Source organism: Protobothrops mucrosquamatus, unplaced genomic scaffold, assembly GCF_001527695.2.
Source record: "Protobothrops mucrosquamatus isolate PMUCROS unplaced genomic scaffold, P.Mucros_1.0 scaffold623, whole genome shotgun sequence".
Lineage (NCBI taxonomy): Eukaryota > Metazoa > Chordata > Lepidosauria > Squamata > Viperidae > Protobothrops > Protobothrops mucrosquamatus.
The window spans coordinates 94,077-116,185 of NW_015386919.1; the positions used below are offsets into that span (position 1 = coordinate 94,077).

The window sequence follows — 22,109 nt, forward strand, 5'->3', positions numbered from 1 at the left end:
TAAAAGACAAACTAAGGATGGTGTGAGTGAGTTGTAGGTGGCAAGAGGAGTTAAGAAATTCCACAGGAGGCAAAAATGACTCAAGTTAAGTTAGTACAGTATTAGAGACTTATTTTGCTGGGTCATATTTTACAAGTAGGGTAGATGATGCTAATAAAAGATTGTACCAGGATATTGTGATTTCCCTTCAAACATATCTTAAAATATGTAAGAGGAATTTGAGTGCCTTTATAGAAAAGCAGAGCATGAAAACTAATCATTCTGATTTTGGCAAAGAAAAAAAAGCAACAAAGATAGTTGAGTTAGACTAGGGGTAGGCAACCTTGGCTCTTTTATGACTCGTGGACTTCAATTCCCAGAATTCCTGAGCCAGCTTGGAATTCTGGGAGTTGAGTCCACAAGTCATAAAAGAGCCAAGGTTGCCTACCCCTGAGTTAGACTATACTGTACACACACACAAACACCCATATGCACACCTAAAATTCTCATGTCTATAATCTTTAACTGGGTGGAAGGACTATCATAGGGCAACACTTTTTGAAACAAAGTACCTCAAATGGGCTAACTTACAGAACATCTCCAAAATCCAGGACCCATGACACCTGTGGAACTGAAATTTGGCAAATTTTACAAATATTTAACAGTATTAAAAGGATCGTTAAGCATTTTATGACAGAATACAAATGTCATAAAATATTTCCTGTGGTCAACTCCTGATGTTTGACTATGCCATATAATTCAGGATGGGCCACTTTCAAGGAAGATACCTCATAGAACATCTCCCTGAATTTTTAAGAACTTGTCAAGTATATTAGAAACTGTGCTGTTGTTGAAGGAATGTGCTAAGGAAATATCTCTGGAAAAAATGACCCAAGGGGTCACAAGTTGTGTGTGTGTGTGTGTGTGTGTGTGTGTGTGTGTAAAAGCCAAAATCAATACCTTTATTAAGACCAATCAAAACTATGTTCAAGCTTTGAGGGGATAAGGAAATACTGTAGGTGAAAAATTCCTAATTAGAGCAGTTGATAAGCACAAACTATTTATAAATATTGAAAGTGGTGAACGGAATGGTATAACAGCATTGCCTGGGAGAAAAATAAGCCAAATCTTTGTTGGCATAGTTGACCTATAGAGGCAGCAAAATAATAAACCTGGATGAGATCTTCAGGATACATTTAAGCAAACAGCCAGGACTTGTTGTCCTGTTTCCAGATCTAGAGGGTTTCTCCATTTGCCCTCTCAGGCATGCAAGTCATCAGGTTATTTATAGGAGCAAACAGCAGGGAACCCACAGACACATTCACAACTGCCTCCAAGTTTTCACTCAAACTCTCTAGTTCAAAGGGTTAATCTTGTCCTTTAGAATAAAGAATTTGCAACAAGCCCTCATCTTTACCACATCAAACACAATCTCAGCTTGCATTGTTTGAAGAACATTAGACAATAGACAAATTAACGAGACAAGGGAAATTTACTTTGTCAAGCCCTTGTTTGTTGCCAATTCTTCCAAGTTTTATATCCCCAGAAAAAAAGAGACCTAAGCCAGTTTCTATCTTATTTTGTGGCTTCTTGATCAAATCCTTAACTTCCTTTTATCTTCTTTTCTGAAAAAGTAGCTTCTCTTAACCCAGACAAATAGAGCACACAGGGTATTTTAAAGGAAACATAACATTTCTTCAAAAAAGTTTATTGTAAAATATTGTTAAAAATCAGCTTTAACTTAACTTGTTTTACAATAGTAACTTGAAAGGGGTACAAATTAATTGGCCATAAAAAGACCTGAATTTCTTTCCTTGAAAGTTGAATTTCCAATAAAGCCCATAGCTTCATCTCTTGAGCCACCTCTGAAAACTAGACCTGTGCATTTAAGCTCTTTGAATAAAAAGTGCATATGTTTCACATTAATATATAAATTTATATATATATTATATATTTACAACCTATGGAAGTTCAATACTAGAAAGAACTATTCTCTAGCACTACAGAAAATCATTCAAACATTGGCTTCCAAAATTTCTGTGAATTTCAACCAATATTTTAAGCAACCAATATTTTCTGATCACAATGTTGAATTCTTATGACACATCTTGTTCGAAGAGATAAAATGCAGGATAGCCTCTGCTTTTCATATTTTGGATAACTATATATTTTGCAAGTTAAAAACACATAGCATATAATAGTTATCAGATTGGATCCTATGCATCATCAATATCTTATTACCTTGGGCATTGGAATCCTAGGAAAAATGATAAAGATGTATGCCCTAAGATGTGGAAATATCACATTAATAATTATAAATAAGATCAAAGGCAAATCCAAGATTGAGAAAACTGGGGAAGAAAGGAAAATAGGTATTATACATGCAGTTAAACAATATTGAATCAGAGCTTCAGACTTTTTGCATTTCAATCCTGCCAAAAAAAGACAACGTGAAAGGAAATTTACTACAAGGTGTAAGTTGCTCACAGATGTGAAATTTCTGAAAGAAACTTTAAAGCCACCAATGGCTACAGCCTAGGTTTACAGGCCATACTACACTGCATTGTAAGTGAAACACCTACATATCCCAAACCTGAATTGATCCTTATAATGTAAGGTTACCTTGTTGGTGAAAACATTTGCCTAGCATGTAGACTAGGGGGAACCAGTTTTCTAGAACAGAAGTAGTCATATAAAAGGTCATGAGCTTGTGCAGTGGTAATGCTCAGACTTAATACAAATTTAGTTCAGTGTAATGTGAACATTGAAACTTTGTCCAATGAAAAACTGAAAGTCCAACAATTATGATCCAAAGATCTCTTTTCTGAATACTTCTTGTGAACAAGAAGTTTGCTTTAGGGAGAGGTTAGAGGATGATGAATTTATCTCCCATGACCCCTGTTCTGCTGCCGAGAGTTATTGGAAAGGGAGCCCACTCGAGTGGAACAATAATATTTAGTTACCATTTGTTTGCACTGTTCACATTTCACTGTGCAACACCAATGAAACTTGCAGTTGCAGCTTGTGACAATTTCAATCTGTTTCTCCTCTATTTTGAGGCCACATTCCATGCAGAGCCTCTTGCAACTCCGTTTCTCCCACTGCGTCAGATTCTTGCCACTTTGAAGACACTCTCGTCCTTCAGTACCATAGAGGCCCAAGCTGGTGTTTTTGATGCAATAGTCTGGGGAGTCTTCCAAAAACAGAAGATCAGCAGCATGCATGGTATTGAAGGGCTCAGATGACATTCCACGACTCTCTGCACGGTTACCAGCTCTTATTCTTCTCTTGTCCAATTCCAGCTTCTGAGCCTGGTTATATTTGTTCTTTAGATAATTTCCAACATCTCGGAAGTCTGCTAGTTGGAGCCAGCAAGTTTGGATGCTGCAGCTCCCTGATACTCCATGGCACTTGCAGGCCCGCTTCATGGTTGCTTTTACAGCCTTGCATGAGAGATGGAACAACATTTAGGAATATTAGGAAGTAAGAGCATTGAACAATTCTGTTAAATATCACAAGAAAATGGTGAAAAGAGAAACTTAATTCATCCATCTCCAAGCAGGCTATTTTGAGAGTTGGCATAGTCAAACATGTGGAGGACATAATGATTGGGAGTTTCATTCTAATATATCTGAAGGACACCAGATTGGAAAGGATTGACTTAATTTAAAAATCTAATCTAATTAAAAATCAAAAGTTTTAAATAGTTACCATTGAGCACAAACCCCTACTATTTGATGTCTTCTAAATATTTGGGAGTACAACTGTCCAAACTGCAAATCTTCATGGCTGTTGGCCACTTTAATTTAGTGGCAGGCATCAATAATCTCTTCCTGGTCTAGAAACATATTTGGTTTGTGGCCTGCAATTTCCAATAGGCTAAGACTCAAAGGTTTTGTATGGGATACCACAATCTGCACTCCAAAAATGATTGGGGAAAATGTCATTTTGAGAGAGGGGTTCAGCAGCTTTATGGGGGGGGGGGAATTGCTACCTTAAGCACAACAACCTCTTGTTTTTCTATTCTGTGCCCCTGCCCCCGATTCTAAAAATTACATAAAAGTGCCATTTTTTTTAGTTTTTCCCATTCTAGAAATCGAAAAGGAGACAAGCTTTTTGTTACAGTCCCCAGGTTAGACTTTGTATGCCCATGAACTAGTTGGATCTTATTACATCTGAACTTGTGGGGTCCACTTCTGTGTTCAGCTAAGGAGGGCTGGGCATGCTGTCAAATTGATTCAGGAGAAGTACTTCAGGCCTTGAACAAGCACATCATCTATTGGTTGTTTGTTAAAGTGCTTGGCTTCTATGTAAACTGGAGGGGAAGGGAACACTGCTACTTTAAGGAATCCATAAAAATGATTGTTAAGGCAGGTATTCCTTCTTCCATATACATATCAAAGTCTGAGCAAAAGTTATTTTAAAGTGAATTTAAAGTGTTGTGCAGCAGTGTTAAGTTCACATCAGGTCTGCACAACATCCTCTGAATCATTTTTCAAAATGTGTAATTACTTCCTGTTCAGCGCTAATTGGTTTAGGTTGCTTACAGGATTAAAAAAAGCAAATCTGGAAGAATGTTTTTTCCCCCAACTTTCTTTTTGGGAGAATGTATATTTGTTATGATTTACTATTCATTTATAATACTACTGAAACATCAAAACCATACAAAATCAGTAGAAGTAATCACAAAACCATACTTTCAAAAACATGCTAAACGTCAGAACCTGCATTATAGTCAAAGCAATTATAAACAATATAAAAGTGTGTCCTAAAAAAAGAAATTATATCAGAGCAAAGCCATCACCAGGATGGTCCCAGTTCTGTCTGCCAGTTCATAGCAGCACAAGGGGGCTGAGGACGGGAGGAGAACAGCTCTTAAAGACTAATCTTAATGCCCAGGTAGATGTATATGGATGCCTTTCCTTTCAATAATAGCTCTGGAACACTTTTAGACAGCCCTTTGCAGAGACTGCTAAACAATGGTCTAGTTTGGATCTTAGGACAGCCCTGTTTTCTACAGATCTGGATCCCAGGACAGCCCTGTTTTCTACAGATCTGAAAACTTCCTAGCATACATGATTTCTGCCAGCTTTCTAAGAGTGATAATATGAGTGATTTGGGCAAAGAGAGGCATTCATGATTAAGTAAAGAAGTAAACTGGATCAACCTGCTGTTATTCTAAATACAGCCCTGCACTGGCACAAGCATCAAGCTATCATTTAATTTCCCCATAACATCCTCCCTCCTATCCTGAATCTCCCCACAGCTAAATTCCCATGCTAGGTGAGCATGTTATTAATGGAAACAAGCAACATACATTATTAAAATAAATCCTTCTGTGTTCAGTTAGACTTACTTCTCTATAAATATGTAAAGAATTTCTAGTTGGGCAATGGAAAACAAAAGCCTACATCAATATATTATAATTTTAGGTTGACTTAAATCCCTAATTGGCAAATATATTGGCCTAGTAGGTTTAGTATACAGTTACTATCCATATATTAAAAGTCTCCTTCAGCCTACTATCCTCTGCATAAGTTAGATTCTAGTGACTGTTATCCCTAAGTACCATGGATATCATATATGGAGGACAGCAGATTGGAGAAAATTAGACTCATGTTCACCAAACATTGCAGAAAAATGTGCTTAATAGTTTTAATATTAATATATACAGCCAGCTGTTTAACGTATTATAAATAAACTGCAATGCACCAGTTCTTAAAATAACTTTAAGTTAAAATTCATTGGTTTGCTTTTACTTAGCTGGATGTCTGAATACAAGCTGTTATGGATAAGGATTCTTTGCAAATCAGGCCATCAGGGCTTACTTAACACATTGTGGATTATCAATATGCCTAACAACCAATCTTCCAAATTCTTTTTAGGAAAAAAGAGTCAGCAGCAGACATGTTGGGACTTGTCCAAAGCTCTCACTGTAATGGAACCTGAAGATCAGTTTCAATCAATCAATCACTATAGAGAACAGATTTCCACATTTTCCCCATACCTAAGTGAGAGCGAAGTTTGTATTTATTACATCAAATTGGACTTAATAATACATTTTTAAAAATCAGACATTGTGGTCACTGGTTTTAAGGTAATCTCTGAACTATTGTCCTACTGACTATAACTAAATTTTCTATTTCCAAAATAAAAAGGAGGAGTTTATTGAATCATGTAGTTCCCTGCAGGGCCAGATAAGGTAACTCTATAGTTATTCAAGTTGAGCACTTATTAATATACTCAAGTTCATGAAATCATGGAGATAGTCAAGTTAGGAAAAGACACAATTCTGCAACACATACCCCAATTCCAAAAGAAATATTTTTCAAAGTAAAACTTACCAGTCTCCCTGCCCCATTATTATGCAAATTCAATAAAGCTCTGGCATCATGTGCTGTCTCCAAAGCATCCACAAAGTGCTTGGAAATTTTTTCACCAAATTCCACATTGTCACTACATCCTCCCCAAACCCATCCGCTTCCACCTGGGGGAGAAAAAAAATGTATGATTTCCAAATACCTGGAGGTTGAGTCATAAACAGAGGTGGATTTTTAGGAAATTCACCAGATATCTAAACAGAATTAGCACATTTTTTGGATTAGTAGAGGAGCATGCATGTGGTGATGGTGGTGGTTGGGAAATAAAACGTTGTTCAATTGAGTTGCTTGGGGCGGTTCAGAATCTGTACAATTTGTGAGGTTAATTGATACCTTAGTCTAACTTGCAGAAATAAAGAGTACAAAATATGGATCCTGCACTTCTGCTCTTTAAAAGTGTGAAAACCAACTTAACTGAGCAGAACAACACCTGTCTTTCTTTGGTATGTCTTTTTCAGAAACACCCAGGCTCACCTACACGTCCATTTCTTGAATTATCACAGCCACAGTTCTCAAAGTCTCCCATGCTACAGTTCCTGGTTAGGGAATACATTACTCCAGCTGAGCTGATGGCATGAACAAATGAAGTCTCCCTTGTAGCTAGAAGGAAGGAAGAAAGGTCAGTGTGAAACATAAACCCTCACCTCCTTATAGTCTGATCTTCCCTTCTCTTGGCCAAAATAAAAGAAAAAAGAAAAAAAATCTTCTTATCATCTCAGGTTTACCAGCAATGGATTTATATATACTAATTCATTCCCAATCTTTGGAAAGAAATTTAGTTAAACAATTTATATCCCCTCCCATACCCAAATCTCATTAGGATTCTGGATTAGGAAATGTATCAAAGGACAGATAGGAATTACAATAGAATTTTTTTTAAAAAAAGCTCTTTTTACAAATTTGTACAGCATGATAAGAAATTGGAGGGAGAGAAATACTAAATTTCAGGATATAATCATTTCTGCTATAAATGTTTTGTTTTGTAGTCATTGCTTTTAGTTCAGCTTCAAGGTTTTCAATTTTTCTATGTATTTCATCATGCCACAGACAAATCAAGCAGCATTCTTAGTGAAAGCATCCTCATTTGATACCAAAATGCACCATTGAATGAAAGTGTTTTTTCATTTGTATGATGTCTGTTCATAAAGCAGTGAGGATTGATTGGTTAATCCATCTACATTTCCCCTGGTCTCTAGGTCTGTTTATAAATTAGGTGTACTGATGATATATGATGCTTAGTGATAATCAACAGATTACGGTAGTTTTCATTTTGTATCAAAAGTTAATTTAAAATACATACATAAATATTCCCGCACTTAAACAGATGGCTGATACTCTCTTTCCTTAGTGCCAAATATTGACATCCCCTTATTTAAAATAATTTTGGGGAAGGAGGACATTCAGTGGCAACTTTAATTTTATTACTTTATAAAGTATTCTTGCACCCACAGATTTAGAAGTCCTCCATGCTGAATCTAGTAGGAGTAGCTTCTCAAGAAAGGTGCATAGGATTATGTTCTGAATTCCATATTTATTTATGACCATCCTAGAAATCATTGTTCACTTTTCACTTTGAATTCTGAATGACACTTTTAAAAAAACAAACAAACATAACAACAGCAAATAGTTGCTTTTTAAAATGAATTGCTACTGCTTGACTTAGCCCTGACCATAACAACAACAAAAACAAAAGAATCCATGCACTACATTAGTTCACCTCTCTGACCTTTGACAAAAATAAGAGACTCAAAACCTGCACACTGTTTTTGATCTGATCTGACCTAATAAAACCATTGTCCTAATAGGGATGAACACAGCAGCTGATTTCTGGGATTAAAAAAAACAGACCTCAACTCTGGCTGGAAAAAAAATGTTCTCCAGGTACCAACTCAATATGTACATCCAATGCAGACTGGATATCATATTGAACCTGATTCAGATCTTCATACTATAAAGCACAGTAGATGACTTTGATCAGTCACTTTCTTTCTGGACAATCTATCTCTTAGATTGGTTCTAAGGATTACAGGTCTAAAAATTTTTACTATGCCACTCATAGAAAAAGGGCAGTCCCACCTATGGTAAATAATAACAGCAGAGTAAAAGAAAAATTTACTTTGATCTCTTCAAGAATATATTCCTAGTATATATTCCTTCACATATTCCAGGATCAAGCCCTACCACAAGAAGCTGAATCCTACATACAGATTATGCTGTTTTCAGTTGCATGTAACCTTTGAACACTTTCTCATTGCAGGCTGCTAAACACAACTCAAGTGGACCTATCAAAAGGCAGGGATGTGTTAAAATCCACTTACCACTTCTAAGTCTGTGGTGAGTGGAGAGTTGAAGTGCACTCTCTGGACAATTCCAGCGTTCCCAGATAAACTGATGCTTACATTCCTCAATTCCACTTTGGGCACCAACAGACACACTTGTAGAGTACCTCAAATACGCCTTTCATAGACAAAACAAATAGAACACATTATTTTTCAATGTTTCTCAACCCTCCCAAACACCCTTGAACAGTCATTTATATCCAGTCTTTCTGATTACTGCACAAAGGGTCACAATATTAATACAAGTTACTTACCATAAATAAGTAATACATAATTGACTGAACTGTCATCAATTATGTAATTTTAAAATACTTTTTTTAGAGGGGAGTGTAAATAAGTACCTTGGGTCCTGTCATCAGAAAGTTATTCACTGACCTGTAGAAAGAGAGGGGAAAAAAGGTATGCAAATCTTTTCTGAACAGTATTTAAAGAGTGTCCTTCAAAACCAAGCATTCACATCCACACCAAAAGAACCCCTAAGTGGCAGTGAGCATTGAATGCCTACCAGGCTGATGTTGTGTTGAAAACAGCAATCGCACTGTATAGCAAGAGACTGGTGAGGATGATGGAGGTCCCTCTTTTCATGGTAAATCTCTATTCCCCTAGCTGACCTACAAAATTGTCTTCCCCTCACACCCTTCTCAAAGGATTTGCTAGATAACAGAAAGAGCTAGACTCTGCTCCTTCTTTTATTATACAAAAAAAAAAAAACCCACAAAAAGCACCAACCCAATAGAATGAGGGTGGAAAAAAACACCAAGGCTCTTTTAAATTACTTAAAAGGCTAATTATGGAATAAAAAGGCTCTCATAGGCCGGCCAGCCCCCTTCATCAGATACAAGAAAAAGGGAAGTTCCTGCAGCCTCAGTCTTTCTTATTTATAAGGTGGATGCCTAAACAGCCAACTGCCCCCCTCCCGCCCCCCCCCCATTCATTTGCTGCCCAATGACAAGATAGCAGAAGGAGCTGCCTGCCGATGCTGCACTTCAAAAGGCAAAGGGAGGGGGGGGTGTCTTCGCTATCCATTCTCAGAACTTGCCTAACAATAGAGAACTTTTTAATGCTCTTAAAGCAGCCCCTTGACTTGAAGAGAGGTGTCCTTTCTCTCTCCTTTGAAAAACAAACAAACAACACCTTTCCTTCTTCTGGTCTTCTGTCGCTCCCCCAGAGATCAGGGGATCATTTGGGGGAAAGGGCTAATTATCTCTGATGATTAAATTGCTCCTTCCAATGAAATGCCAGTCCTGCTAGTTGGACAAACTTTGAGTGGGTTTCTTCCAGGACAGAGCTAAGATTTCATACACTGGAAGGTGAGGGCAGCAGCATTTGTGAACTTCAACAGCCTTCCTCATTTGGTGCCTTGCAGGGCTGTTGGACTTTAGTTCCTAATGAGCCTATCCACGTTGCCTGAAACTATATAGAAGATAACATTTAGTATACCTGCCAGACACTGCTTTGGGGATGGCCATCCTGGAATACTTAAAAGTATTTAAAAGTATGAAGCGCTAATATTATAATTCTCATTTTATTTTCATCATGCAACAGATTAAGAAACAGGATCACAGCCAGGAAAAGTGAGTAATTTTCATCACTATACAAAAGTTCCATCCTTAACTTGAACTATTGTATTCTATTCTGATGGGCAGGACAGAGATCTAAGCTTATAAATCAACAGTTAAACTGGCTTTCAAAAAATTCAGACAGAAGGACTGTCTGTAACAGTGCCCATGGACTTTCTCCAGCACATTAAAAGCAAGATGGATTCTCAGTATGATTAAGTAATTGTCAAAAATATTCTTAAATCCAGGGCTTTTTTTTCTCATAGAACGCCCAGAACGGAGTTCCGGCACCTTTTTTGAATGGAACCTTGTAGGGTAGGCAAGGCGGGTTGTATGACATGTGTGAGTTCCGGCACCTTTTTTTTTTTTTTTGGTAGAAAAAAAGCACTGCTTAAATCCACAGAATTTTACATTTAATTCCCAAAGATCTGAGCAAGAAGGTGCAGCATTAGTATTCTGCAAGGCCTATTCACATGAAAATCAGGGATAATTTACTTTTCTGAGAGAGCATTTTGCAAGATAAAGCCCCCCTTTTTTTTGACTGGCTATTTCAATGTTTGATTTGTCAGCTTGCTATTGATTTATCCCAATATAATTGCAACAAATTTCACCTCCCCCTTTTTTCCCTTAACTTGATTGATATAATAGTCAATATTTCCTGTTCTTACTTATCTAATTCCTGATTCTCCAAACAAATGTATTTTTGGAAGGGGTTCTTCAAATATCTTAAAATCAGAGTAGATAATTTCATGTAGACAAACTAAACATTCCAGGATGATGTCTCAGAACTGTATACAATTTTACAGTACAGATCATGACCAGCATTTTAACTGTACTTAGAAATATGCCTACTAGCCTGAGAATATCAAAGAAAATAAATTGTTTACTACTATGGTGAGCCATGGCCATAGCCAGGTGGGGTCTGGGCTTCATGAAGTTTCTAAACACATTTTAAACGAAGCCCCTTGAAGACAACATTAAACTAATCCAAAGGAACATCATCAAGGTATATGTTATAAAGATCTGATATTTCCAAGATTTGATGCATTGAATACATGAGAAAATGCACCGGAGACTACCAGCAAAACCTGAACATTTTTAGTTTAAGACCTAAATCTAGGATAGTGGAAAATACATGTCCTCATATAAAATGCAGCCCAAGTCATTATAATCAATTAGTTCATTAGTTAGATTAACTGAATCCATACTCTCTAAACCAGAGGTCCCAACCTTTTGGGCACCAGGGACCGGTTCCGCGGAGAGAGGTTTTTCCACGGACCGGAGGGGGTGTGGTTTTGTATGCTGCCTGCATCTCGCGGATGGGGCTTTGCTTGTTTGTGTGGACCGATTGCTGGCATGCTGCGGCCCGGTACCGGTTCATGGACCAGGGATTGGGGATTGGGGACCCCTGCTCTAAACCACTTTTCAACTTAGGAGGAACACTTACATCTTCTCTGAATGGAGCATTTGATATGATTATGTTTGATGTTATTCAATCAATTATCAACATTAGATATCTGATTTAGGATTTAAATCTATTTCTTGATTAGATGGGAAAGAGAAAAGAAGCCAGGAGCCATCCCCCTATGGATGAAGCCAAATTCCAAACTGTCTTCTCCCAACAATGTCATGTTTATGTGAAATTGAATGGGATATAAAATTTAATCCTGGAGTCCATAAACCATTGAACAGGCTCAGAAGAAACATTTCAGAATCACTGTCTGAAATCCATGGGTGACACTGATTCTGTGCTTCAAATTGCCATTCTGGCTATGTACTCCAGAATGGTCCCATGGTCAAGCATATTAAAAGCAGTAAGGGAATCTAGCCAAATTACCAGCTATCTACTATTCCTGTTCAGCTCTTGGAATAAAGAAGATTATTCATCAATATGACAAAACACACTCCAACTCATTAACATACCAAAGCAAAACTGAAATGACTCTAGATAAGCCACCTTCTGCAGAAACCTCTAGGGTAGATACACCTCCACATCTTATCTGAAAAAGAAATATTGAAAATTTGTGGGAAAAGGTACAGTTTGTTGGGATTTGGCAAGCAGTTCCTTATCACCAAAACTCTCTTTTTTCCTCCTCCTCCTCCTCCTCCTCCTCCTCCTCCTCCTCCTTTTTTTTGAGAAAATGGAAATGGAGTTTTAATTTTTTTTTACAAAAAATAAATATCAACTTTACTCACTCAATCACTTTTATAAACCATGAAGGTAACCTACGAAGTTGCTTATCTTTTCTAGGATCTTGTTCCCACACTGAGACAATACAGGTGAAGAATGCATAAAATGCCCGGGCAAGCAAAGGCCATCATTCCTTGCCCTGGAGCTGCACCATCAGATCACACAATGTGGCTGAGAATCATTTCCTAAAGATCACTTATATAAGGTATTTAGAATTTGAACTCCAAGACTAATAGTTTAGACTTCCTGACACAATTTACTGCAAAGTAATCGCATTGAACTCCAAGGACAGAAAATGTGGCATAAATCTGACATAGCATAAGCATTTAAACATGCTGCGAAAGGGGATTTTTATAAAATAGCACAGCAAGGCGGTCCTTAAACACCACCATTTCTTACATGACATAGTTGGGCATCCAATGGCTTATTCATTTGCCAGAAACCCAGGGTAGCCACCCAAAAATTAACTGGAAATGTAGAACTAGTGGTCCAGGGCTATGTGTGTGTATGCTTAAAATCCTTGGGTACAACCTTCCAAAAGCTACTACGAAATTATATATGTTTAATATGATAGAAAGGAAAAGTATTAATTCATGGGGAGTACAGTATTCATATCTCCAGTTCAATTTAAGCATGAATGCAATCAAATTTAGTTTTGTTCTCAACCTACTCATTAGTAAGAAGTGCAACCTCTGGTTTGCTGTTGATTGGCCACATATATCCCTGGGCAGGAAAAAGTTGTATCTAATTTAGCAGGCTATTTTCATATCATAGCAAAAGACTAAGTCACCCAAGCCCAAGGCTCCTTTCTTTCTTTCTGGAAGGCAATTCTTTCTTGACTCCAAGTTTATTAGCAATAGAAGAAACTTATCATCATCCAAGATCATGTGAAAGGGAAACCTGGAGCCAGTCTGATAAAGCTGCAAACAAACATTTGCAATCAGAGGATTAAAATGGTAGGTTAGTGAGAATGTAATGAATGCCAAATTCCTTGTAATGAGCACAGAAGTTTTCCCAAAGTGAATGTATTCCTGCTGGGAGGGAAAAAAAGCTTGCCTTGAGACACTCTAATCATTAACATTCTGGAAAGCCATTTCAGAAAGGAAAGGATTTTGATAGATGACAAATGATTCCATTCTTCTTTGTAAGAAAGTGTTTGTTGGAAAGAAAACTGCTAATCTGATTTTTCCCCCCACACAAATGATTATGTTTTACAGTAGGACCCTAATCCTAGACACATCTGAAGAGTGCTAAACTGGAGAAGACTAATGCAATATGGGTTGTCTGATATTATAAACACGTTAAAATATTCTGTGAAATATTTTTCTTCAGTTGACTTCCTACCAAAATTTCATTTGCTAGGAAGATAATGGTTAAATTTTTCCAATCCAGACTTCAACAACAGATGGAATGCAAGTGACCAGGTATACAGCTGGATTCAGAAAAGGCAGGAGCATACAAAATAAGCTTGTAGTGCAAAATAATTTCAAGACCAGCAGTAATTCCCAACCTGATATCTGTTAGATATGTTGGGATCACGATTACTGGAGTTCTCAGTCATAATGCCTCCGAATTTTAAGACTTCTCCTCCAAAATATATATCACATATCACACTGTCTATTTCATATACAGTAGCTGGCTGAACAAACGACAGCTGGCTAGATTCACAAAGCATATTAATTTTGGTTTATAAACCACACCAACTAGATTCATATTATATGGGAAGGCAATCCAACCATTCCCATTCCACTGTAAGCTGGCACCTTGCATGCATTAGACCATTAACTATATCCCAGAAAAATACCAAGCTCTTCAAATAGCAGCTGCAGCTACTATATGTGGACATTTCCCACAGCAATTACCTAGGACAAGAGCCAGTCCTGAAAGAGGTAATTTGTTTCCAGAGATATTTATTTATTTATTTATTTATTTACTTATTCAAACCATGTCATCAATTGTATTTAGCCACATTATAATCTTTTTGGCACCAGATACAACTTTTTCTGTTTTCTTAGGTAGCTTAATCTTTCTTAATAAGAACACTAGAAGGACCTTTTCAGAGCAGCTATTTAATAATTTTTCTATGTTCTGGCATGAGGGTGGTATGGCAATAATGACATACATACATGTGTGCATATATGTGGTTCCATAGCTGAGGAGCCACCTCATTTTTATTTTATTTTTTTTGAGTAAGAAGCCTCTTTAACAAAGAGGTCAAAATAAGAGTAAAGATCTTCTGTTAATTAGCTACTGATCTCATTTTCACCTCTCAGCATTTAATTTAATATTCTCAGGGCATAGGATGGTGATGCCTTGAGAAGACTAGCTATGCAGAAATCTCAGTAGACTTGGCATTTAATCAGAAATGGTTATATTGACTGCATAGCTATTTGACCGTAATCAGTGAAATTCTCCAGATTCTTCTGATGATTCAGGGCTTGCGGTCCTGACTGTTCACAGCCCTGAGGGGATGAAGTGATTAGCAGCATGGGTGGAAAGGATGGCTTGTTCACTGGGACTGGCAGTGCTGCTCCTCCTTTGACATAACAGAAGGTAGGGTGACCCATGGTGCTTTCCTAGCACAGAGGAAATCCGCTGTTCAGGAAAGATTTTTGACTTTGAATCTGCATCTATACCAGGAAGTATATCCTCCTGTACTGGATTTAGTGAGATTAACTTCTGAGTAAGCCTGCAGGCTGGCAATGGATGCCTGCAGTCCTAACAGTATTTACTAGGGAGCTAGCACCATTTCCCCCAAGTACTGAGATGTGTGATATATTTTTGCCAGGGGAGCATTGCCAAAGAGGCTGTAAACCCAACATGTTTGGAGGGCGGTAGGTTGAGGAAGGCTAATTAGAGCTACTAAACTAAATTTGAGGCAAGAGAGTCAAGTTGTAAGATGACTATTTTCATTGCAATGGCTAACATGGGCTATCGTATCTGCATGAACTTAGCAGAAATAACCCTCCACAGCAGCGTTGGACCAGGATTAGATGAATTATCAAATTAAGTAGGCTTTTAGAAAGGGCCACAAATAAAATGAGAGGGGAAACCAATGTACAGACTGACTGCCTCTAAAATGTTTCTTGGTTCAACAAGTGTTGGTTTCTTTTACCACATGACAAAGGAGTCTGATCTGCACCAAGGACTAGTAGGTACCCTCAGTGCTTTTTTTCTAAAAAAGAAAAAAGGCGCCGGAACTCACACACATTATACAACCCGCCTTGCCTACCCTACAAGGTTCCATCCCAAAAAGGTGCCGGAACTCCGTTCTGGGAGTTCTATGACAAAAAAAGCCCTGGGTACCCTGTTGTTAGGAGTCTTTAGGTCTGCGCTCAAAAGATTTCTGCATGTCCAAGCAAATGAAGGAATTCTAGTCAGCGTTTCTGAATAATATCAGTTGCAAAAATGGAGGACGTTGATTAAATGTTATACCTTCACGCTATTGCTCCATTTCCAGACTTAATTGAAAGCGCCCATTCTTTAATGTGCTAAAAACTATTCATTCTTACTTTTAAACTTCTTGATTCTCTTAGTGAATACTGTATCTCTTATTCCATCAGACCTCCCAGCACTTTGGACCTTCTGATAAGGCTTTTATCAAGGAAACTAAATTAGCTAGTTGGGCCTTTGGGCTAAAGTTCCCATACATGAAATGCTCTTCCAGTGAAGGTTTGTGTAGCTGCCTCCTGCTCACTGGTATGTCTTACTGACATAAAAAAATCCTATTCACTTCACGTACAAAAATGATTAGAGAACTTGAGGCTGAAATATATGAAAAATGGTTGCAGGAACTGGGTATGTTTTGTTTAATAAAAAGAAGGACTTGAGTGACATGATAGCAGTTTCCCAATATCTCAGGAGCTGCCATAAAGAAGAAGAGGTCAACCTAATCTCCAAAGCAGGACAAGAAGCAATGGATAGAAACTGATCAAGGAGAGAAGCAACCTAGAACTAAGGAGAAATTTCCTAACAGACCAATTAATCAGTGGAATGACTAGACCATGCTTTTGCTCTTTTTGTCTGGTTTTTTTTCTCTTTTGAATTCTATATATTGTTCTTTTTTTAAAAAAAAAAATCCCAGTCAGTGTTTTTTAGAAATAATGGTAGATATTTTTAAAGATAATTTTAAGATAATTATTCAGGGGTTATATAAACAGAAGATAGTTAAGAAAGTATCTTAACTTTCCTTTCTTCTCTCCACTGCAGCTCTGTTAGTATAAAATTAGTCTTCCTGTCAGTAATTTTTCTTCCTCAACTATAGCTAAGTAATTTTTTTTGAGGAGGGGGAATGCCATGATTACAGAGGGAGAGAAAACCAAGGGAAAGACATTGTGTGAATTATAGTTTGTCCAATGACAGAATGCGATGGTGGTGGGGGGCGACCATGTATCTAGGTTTGATTTTACAACTCATGTCATTCCATGATTGACTCTGCAACAAGATGTCCTGCCAAGCTCTAATTAGGGCTTTCAGAAGAATGAAGAAAGGAAACTGTGCTGCAGATTTCTTTACACACTGGCAGTTTACACACACCTATGAACATATGAACAGCAATTATCAAGCTCGGGGTGATTGTGAAAATCATTCTGAAACCATTGATTCTCTATTGAATGGGCATGTTTGTTATTATTTTACTTCCAAAATTTTTGTTCCAATATTTAATTATTTTATATCAACATATATATAACTGGGCCTGCACTGTTTTGAATTTGATTCTGCAAAGGTGCTTCAGAGCATTACAGATGCAAATGTAGCCAGTGGGCAACTCTTTAAAAATAGCCACATTTTTGGGGGGAGGTGAAATTGTGTGGAAAATGGTAGCAACATGATTTTGGGAAAAGATAAGACACATTTTTGGAATAAAATGCAAAATGCTGCATAGTTTTGGCATGCAAACATGTACGTTCCTTCATCATGAAACATAATAGTCACCCGGGAGCTTTTCAAGGAACACTTGTTTATTTTTATCAAACAGTAAGGTGACCAACCGTCCTCCTTTAGGGAGGACAGCCCTCCTTTTGTAAGTTCTGTCCTCCCTTGAAAAGTGTCCTCCTACATGTCCTCCTTTTCGATATTTGAAGACTAATCTGCAGGGCTTTTTTTTCTCATAGGACGCTCAGAACGGTGTTCTGGCACCTTTTTTGATGGGTTTTTTTTTCAACTTTTGCATGAGCTGTGCTACTCCCGCTATTGGCTTTTGAAAGCCAATAGGAATTGCTGCTGAGCGTGCCAAAACACCCTGCTGGCAAACTTTGCACATGCAAGTTGTCTGTATTATTGTTGCAATAAATAAAATGTTTCTTTTATTTACGATATTTTTTTCTTCAATTTATTTGTGTCCTCCTTTTCATTGTAAAAAAGTTGGTCACCTTACAAACAGAAGCTTAGCGTATGAATCTTTGAAAATCAGATATTGTACAGAAATAATTGCCTAGTGCTATGTGGGGTGGGGATGAAGGATCCAATAGTATGAAAAGATAATCAGGATTGTGTTGAAGTGAGTTTAGAAGTGATGTGACCTGGGAGAAAGAAAAAACTATTAGAGAGGTGGGAAGTGCTGCAGAACACAACACAAAGATTGGAAGAGGCCACTACAATGAAAGATAGATCCAAAATATGAACTCTGTATGCAATATAAGAAAGGTAGAAAGAATGAAGAAGTGATTTCAGCCTATCTGAATACAAAGTGGTGGGATGGTTTCAGGCTTTCGGAGACCTGAACTTTACCATAACCACACTTGTAAATAACTTACAACATATTTCAAAGATGTGTAGCCTTAGGACCAGATGGCGAGATTACAACCTTGATCAAGGTTGGATTTCGGGATATATAGGCACAAATTTTCCAAAGCACCTGAAGGCAGGACAAGAAGCAATGGGTGGAAAACTAATCAAGGAGAGAAGCAACCTAGAACTAAGGAGAAACTTCCTGACAGTTAGAACAATTAACCAGTGGAACAACCTGCCTCCAGAAGCTGCGAATGCTCCAACACTGGAAGTTTTTAAGAAGAGACTGGACAGCCATTTGTCCGACATGGTATAGGCCTGAGCAGGGGGTTGGACTAGATGACCTCCAAGGTCCCTTCCAACTTTACTATTATTATTATTATTATTATTATTATTATTATTATTATTATTATTATTATTATTACTACTACTACTACTACTACTACTACTACTACTACTACTACTATTATTATTATTATTATTATTATTATTATTATTATTATTATTATTATTATTATTATTATTATTATTAATGAGTGTTTTAGAAGTTCCTGTGCTTGAGCTATCTTAGGGGGAAGAAAAGATCCTAAAAAGGAAGTCAACATGGAATACTACAAGCAAGTCACATTGTGCAAATAGAAAAAGAAGAGAGGCACATTTAAAACTTAGGCACTGCAAACGATAGCTTTTGAAGTTTACATCCTCCTTGCCAAGAGAATCGGATCTTCCGTGGCTTCACAAATATACCCCTCCAAGCACCACACCTGGATAATTAGGGAAAAAATATCCTCTCCTTCCTTCCTTGAAGACTTTTATTGTATTCATCTGCATTGCTCTCCATAGGAGGCAAAGTACTTCCCTATGTGTGATGCCATATACTTTATTTGTATACAGACACCTACAACTTGTGAGGAGGGAGGAGGGGAAAGTTCTTGAATGATTTATTGTCCTGAACTCTTTTCTTTCTCAGGATTAAGCCCTTGCAGTGATGCATCTCTGATGAAGAGTAACTTTGATATTCAGGAATAATTTTACACTGGATAGTGCCAAATAAAAGATGATATCACATTACATATATTTCTTATTATGGGCAGCTTTCTGCATAATTTACTGAGCAATGTTATATTTATATCTGATAAAATCTACTGAGAATGAGAATGGGATTTACCAACAGAAAGATTCCATCCATCTTTCATGAGCTCCATTTTAACCCCTATCCAAATCTGTTCTGAAATATTGCACATTTTTTGGAGCAGATGCATAGGTAATAAATCTGCGAGAAGCCAAATAAATGCCCAATTTTACAACCTTTTTTTGCAATGGAGCTGGCAGACGTGATATCAGAATCACTGACCCATGATCTTTCAAAGATCCTGGAGTGCTGGGGAACTACTAGAGGACTGAAAAAGGGCTGATGTGGTTCCCACATGGATCCAGGAAACCACAGATCAATCAGCCTAACATCAATCAAGCAACAGATCTGTGAACATCTAGAAACAAGCAAAGCTATTAGAATAGAATAGAATAGAATAGAATAGAATAGAATAGAATAGAATAGAATAGAATAGAATAGAATAGAATAGAATAGAATAGAACTGGAAGGGACCTTGGAGGTCTTCTAGTCCAACCCCCCCCTGCTCGAGCAGGAGAACCTATACCGTCTCAGACAAGTGACTGTCCAGTCTCTTCTTAAAAACCTCCAGTGATGGAGTGCCCACGATTTCTGAAGGCAAGTTGTTCCATTGGTTAATTGTCCTCACTGTTAGGAAGTTTCTCCTTAATTCCAGATTGCTTCTCTCTTTGATCAGTTTCCAACCGTTGTTTCTTGTCCTGCTTTGGAGAATAACTTGACCCCCTCTTCTTTCTGGCAGCCCTTCAGATACTGGAATACTGCTATCATGTCACCCCTATTTCTTCTTTTCTTTAGACTAGCCAGACCCAAGTCCTGCAGCCGTTCTTCATATGTTTTAGTCTCCAGGCTTTTGATCATCTTAGTTGCTCTTCTCTGAACTTTTTCCAAGGTCTCAACATCATTTTTGTACTATGGTGACCAAAACTGGTTGCAGTATTCCAGGTGTGATCTCACTAGGGTTTTATAAAGCAGTACTATTATTTGAAGCCAACATGGGTGTGTCAAAAACAGACCATGCCAGATAAACCTTATTGCATCAATGACAAAGTGACTAAATTAGTGGACCAGCAAAATGCTGTGAACATTCAGTAAGGCATTGGACAAAGTAGACCACAATGTACTTCTTGGTAAGATAGAAAAATATAGGATAGAGTGCATCATTACAGATGGATTCATAACTGGCTGACCAAACATACTCAGTGTTTTGAGTAGTTCTCAGTGGAACTACATCTTCATGGAGGGAAGCATGCAGTGGGGTATCCCAAAGTTCTTTCTTGGGTCCAGTACTCTTCAACATTTTTATAAATGATTAAGATGAGGGGATAGAAAGGGAATTCATATGTTCTGCAGATGACACCAAGCTAGGGGGAATAGTCAACATTTTAGAAGATAGTGTCAAGATCCAGAACACATGACAGACATGAACATTGGGCCCTATCGAATAAAATGCAATTCAGTGGTGAGAAAGGTAAAGTTTTACATTTAGGCAAGAAAACCTAAATGCATAGACATAGAATAGGTGGTACATGGCTCAACAACAGTAACCGTAAGAGTCCTAGTGGAAAACCACTTAAATGTGAGCCAGCAGTGTGCTGCAGCTCTAAAAAAAAAAGGCAATGTGGTCCTAGACTGCATCAACAGACGATAATATCAAGGTCACATGATGTGCTAGTATTGCTTTATACTGCTTTGGTAAGACTACATTTGGAATACTGCATCCAGCTTTGGTCACATTGATACCAAAAACTTGTTGAGACTTAGAAAGAGTACAGAAAAGAGCAACAAAGATGATTAAGAGAAAAACAGCAAAGATGATTGAGCCTTCAGGCTAAAACATATGATGAACGGATGCAAGAACTGGGAATGTCGTATCTAATGAACAGAATGACTAGGGGTGACATGATAGCAGTGTTCCAATATCTAAAGGGCTGCCATAAAAAAGAGGGGATCAACCTATTCTCCAAAGCACCTGGAGGCAGGACAAGAAGCAATGGATCAAAACGTGTCAAGGAGAGACCCAACCTAGAACTAAAGAGAATTTTCCTGACAATGAGAACAATTAATCAATGGAATGGCTTGCCTCCAGAAGTTGTAGGTGTTCAATCACTGGATGTTTTTAAGAAGAGATTGGACAGCCATTATCTGAAATGGTAAAGTCTTGTCTGAGCAGGGGGTTGTACTAGAAGACCTCCAAGGTCCCTTCCAACTCTGTTATTCTGCATTCAGTATTGAATGGTTAAACAAATCACTGTTTTCAGTAAATGAATCTGGCTTCCTCATTGACTTTGCTTGATGGAAATCAGTTTGGAAAGTCACAATTGCTGATCATGTGATGTCAGAATGCTGCAACCCTCCTAAATACATGCTGGTTGCCAAGTGCCTGAATTTTGATCATGTGACCACACAGATGTTGCAACAGTTGTAAGTGCAAGGACCACTCTTATCATAATTTAGAATGGTCATTAAATGAATATTTGTAAGTTGAGAATTACCTGTACTTAACATGCTAGATACCTAATTTCCCAGTGAATACTGAACATTACATATCATTTTCTACTCCTTCACCTTATATCTAATTTTATCTTAAACTAACCCTAAAAACTAAAGTGAGGTTTCAAATGGACATGCATTCAATAAAATTGCTTTGTTGAACAAGTAATTTCTAGACAGCCTAACTTCATAAAAGGAATTTTTTTCAAGAATTTGACCTCATGGAATATGTATCTTTCATATGAATTATTTTCTTTTGCATGCAATCCTAGAAAAATGTAAAACACCCACCTTCCAATATAAAATATT

At 37.6% G+C, this 22,109-nt stretch overlaps 1 protein-coding gene across 1 annotated transcript; it reads right to left on the bottom strand.

The window, feature by feature from the left end:
* Positions 1 to 2,861: 2,861 nt before the first annotated feature.
* Positions 2,862 to 9,286, bottom strand: WNT8A (Wnt family member 8A). The gene is made up of 6 exons (XM_015817700.2): positions 9,204 to 9,286; positions 9,040 to 9,073; positions 8,678 to 8,816; positions 6,834 to 6,959; positions 6,324 to 6,466; positions 2,862 to 3,422 (listed from the first exon to the last, which is right to left on the bottom strand). Exons 1-6 carry the CDS (start codon positions 9,281 to 9,283, stop codon positions 2,862 to 2,864), a joined length of 1,083 nt encoding a protein of 360 aa, XP_015673186.1. The 5' UTR covers positions 9,284 to 9,286.
* Between the last annotated feature and the right edge of the window lie 12,823 nt (positions 9,287 to 22,109).

Bases quoted from the DNA above. Each gene is read 5' to 3' on its own strand.
- WNT8A (XM_015817700.2), bottom strand. From the start codon at position 9,283: ATGAAAAGAGGGACCTCCATCATCCTCACCAGTCTCTTGCTATACAGT. The intron at 8,817-9,039 runs GTACTTATTTAC...TGTCTATGAAAG, and splicing joins TTCTGATGACAGGACCCAAG to GCGTATTTGAGGTACTCTAC. The intron at 3,423-6,323 runs GTAAGTTTTACT...CTCTCATGCAAG, and splicing joins ATAATGGGGCAGGGAGACTG to GCTGTAAAAGCAACCATGAA.